Source organism: Leiobunum rupestre, chromosome 10 (assembly GCF_980474605.1).
Source record: "Leiobunum rupestre chromosome 10, qqLeiRupe1.1.hap1, whole genome shotgun sequence".
In the NCBI taxonomy this organism is placed as follows: domain Eukaryota; kingdom Metazoa; phylum Arthropoda; class Arachnida; order Opiliones; family Sclerosomatidae; genus Leiobunum; species Leiobunum rupestre.
In genome coordinates, this window is record NC_143393.1 from 55,887,400 (window position 1) to 55,890,775 (window position 3,376).

Consider the following 3,376-nt stretch of genomic DNA (forward strand, 5'->3'; position numbering starts at 1 on the left):
TCATTTAATTAACCCTAAAATAAAACAAATCATAACTAATTAATAAAGTTTTATTTTAGCCATTTGTTCTACTTGCTAACTTCACTTTTAGGAACACTTGATGAAAGGGTTTGTCTTCGTTTTATTTATAGTTAGGTTTACAGATCACTTTCGGACACTCAATTTTATTTTGAAGCTACCGAAATATCTCAAATAATATCTAACATTTAAAAAAGAAATAATTTAAAATAATTTAAAGGGAGTGCGTACCAAGAATCGTTATGGTGGATTACGTATTTCCTTTTTTGTTGCTTGTAGCGATAGCAAGCTCGCTTTTATGAGAAAACGCGTATGTAGTAGACGACTTAGTACCGTTCGCAGTGTGCACATTTTCGACGAATTCCGGAAAAATGATCGTCAAAAAATAATTTAACTATAGAGAAATTTTTGAAAACTATAGTAGTATATTGTTTTTTTTTAAACTGAGTGAATTATATCTTGAAACAAAATATAGCTTACTAAACGACTACCCACAATTTTTAAATTCCTTTAATACTTTATTTTCAATTCATATTGTACTAATACATAAATTTCGACATTATTTTACTAATGATCTGTAAAATTTGGTGATGGTGATAATGATTACACTAAATGGCGCTGTCTAGGAATTTCTTATGCGGTTAATTTAAATTATATATATTATAGATAAAGAGTTAAAACACTTCATGATTAGACTTGATAATTTACATTGCAACCCGTTCTACCGTTTTAATAAAACAAAAGCATATAATTAATTGTATTGTGATTGAATTCCCAAACTAAAAGAAAATTGTTTTTCTTAAAAAAAATCAAACTTTTTCTAAAAGTAAACAATACACGTCAACTAAATTACTAAAAAACCTTTTTCTTTGAGTTCCTTTTTGTCGTCGCACAATGTCCATCCAGATCCAGTCCCTGGGTTCTTTAAAGCAACAATATAATGACCACCGTCGCAATCATATCCCAAATGAACTACGGCAGCTTTGGTTTTAAAACTTATGCTATTAATTTTAATTTTGTCAGCAACGAATCTTTTAATTGGAGTGTGAATTTTAAACCGTTCAGTACCTCTATAAGAAAACCTCGCAAAATTTAAGAAAATGTACTTACTAGAAAAATGTAAAATCGAGCGACGTTCTTTCGATTCATTTGGACAATGAACGCATTTTATCACAAACAATTCCCAATAGCCCAAAAAATCGTGAAATATTAAATTGGATCTGTCGGCAAGTACATTTACGATGTATAAATAACCATCTTCGGGGATGTGGTTCAGAACAACATCTGGAGAACAATTTGGACATCTCTCTTGAATGCGACGTAAAAATAAATTATCAATGAGGACGTTTCAATTTTTAAGTTTTTGTAGAAGCTCAAATAGAAATTCCACAGGATCCTCTTGGTTGATGCCATGAAATCGATTGTCAAGCGTTCTTCTAACATTAAAAGTTTGCAAATGAGGAATATTAGTATCTGATCGCCCAAATAATAAATATTTCAATGCGCAAGTTGTTGGCCCTGGAGATATATATTTCTTATAAACTCAGGAATGTGAAACTAAGCTTGTAAAATGCATATAGCGTAGCACGAATTATCATTATTTAGAAAGCCTTTCACGGTAATAGGCATTGTTTCATTCTTAATAATTATAGGATTCTTACATATCGAAGGCTTGGAAATAAAAGGTTTATAACGTACCCCAGATTCACTACACTTCTCAGTTTCGTTGATTATTTCAGCTGACACCTATGTATCAACTTAATTTGTGGCAAATCTTTCCTAAATTATATTCTGTTATAGCTTTCCAGTCGGCGTATATTTTGGAACGGTCCAAATCAAGTAAATGAAGATCATTTAACGATGTAATTCTAGAAAAAGCAACATAAGCCATTCCACTTTGGAAAACACTTGTTCCTATGTTTATCATAGCACAATCCGTGCTCATACCTTGACTCTTATGTAAAGTAACTCTATACGCTAAAATCACAGGAAATTGAAATCTTTGCACAAAAAAGTTTGTGACAATTTCAAACTTCACCTTAACTCTTTCAATTTTCTCTTGAACAGCATCGAACAAAGCCATCAACTCTGAAATAACACCATCTGCGTTCTCCATAAAGCTTTTCCATGGTTCCATTAACATGACCTTCCTCTATATATAGATTTCTTCTTAACATTATTCGAGCATCAATACAAAGCAAAAGTCTAAACTCCAAACCAGCTGCTGTAGCAGAAACATTTTTCACCAATTTCTTTAACTGATCTTTAACGTGTTTTTGAATTTCTTGGTGTCCATGGACTTTATCGACACTCAGTATTTCCAAAATAGGATTCTTACATTTTTGAAGCATTATGTTGTTATTAGCTTCGCACATTTCATTGGTTGGTAACAAACAAACCGGTCTTTTTATTTCTTGGAATAACTTATCATAATAGTTTGCAATGTGTTCCACATTACTTGCTTTGGGAATTAAACGTGTGTTCAACACATTGACAACTGGTTCTGTAACTTCACCGACGCGTATTCTAGCAAGCATTTCTAAATAAGCGTGGTCACTTTTTTGCCGCTTGTTAATTGTCAATTCATCAAACTTAAAATATTGTTTGAATAAATTAAATTCGTAAACTGAGCCAATAAGTTTCCTCGCCTCTTAGTGACTTAGCGTAGAAAAACTGGGTCACCCTTGACAGGCTGTAATTGTAACAAAACCCCTAAAGCTAAGACTGAAATACCACCAAATAGTTTTTCTTCGCCCGTTACTTCAAAAAGTCTCAAATGAATATAGCTCAACCAAGCCGAAGAGACCATTGATATTTCATCAATTACTAAAAATTTCACAAGGCTGAATGTGTTTCGCATTAATTGCAAACTTTCAGAACCCAACTTATGATATTTCGCTATTTTCCCTCGTTGCACGGGTAACATTAATAATCTGTGCAGAGTTAAACCTTCTATATTACACGGAACCAACACTCTAGGTGCTGTTAAAGCTACAGCTAAATTGTTTTTGAAATGACTGCAAATAACGTTTTCCAGTGCCACCATATCCACTTACAAACACATATAAGCCTTCATCAGAAGGATTTGCACTCCAGAAGTGTGCCGATACATTATCAAGTATAACTCTTTGATCTTCTTGCAAAGCTATAAGCTAACTGACTAGACTTTCGGGAGTTAATATAAAATTTTCATTTAGAGCTGCTTTAATTTCTGCCATTGCATTTTCAGCTTCTATCACTTCTCTGCCTTCAATAGGGTTATCGGCAGCATCTTCTATAAATTTATTTTCATCAACATGTGGTGTATTTTTAGCTAACGCTTTTTCCAAAGATTTTTCAGCTTTTAGTAACGCACTTA

At 32.7% G+C, this 3,376-nt stretch overlaps 1 protein-coding gene across 1 annotated transcript; it reads right to left on the reverse strand.

Moving 5' to 3' along the window:
• Positions 1 to 827: 827 nt before the first annotated feature.
• LOC149926237 (ATP-dependent DNA helicase PIF1-like) lies at positions 828 to 3,064 on the reverse strand. The gene is made up of 6 exons (XM_090161918.1): positions 2,693 to 3,064; positions 2,165 to 2,609; positions 1,966 to 2,106; positions 1,197 to 1,326; positions 880 to 1,088; positions 828 to 838 (listed from the first exon to the last, which is right to left on the reverse strand). The coding sequence occupies exons 1-6, from the start codon at positions 3,062 to 3,064 to the stop codon at positions 828 to 830; spliced, it is 1,308 nt and encodes a 435-aa protein (XP_090018044.1).
• Positions 3,065 to 3,376: the final 312 nt, after the last annotated feature.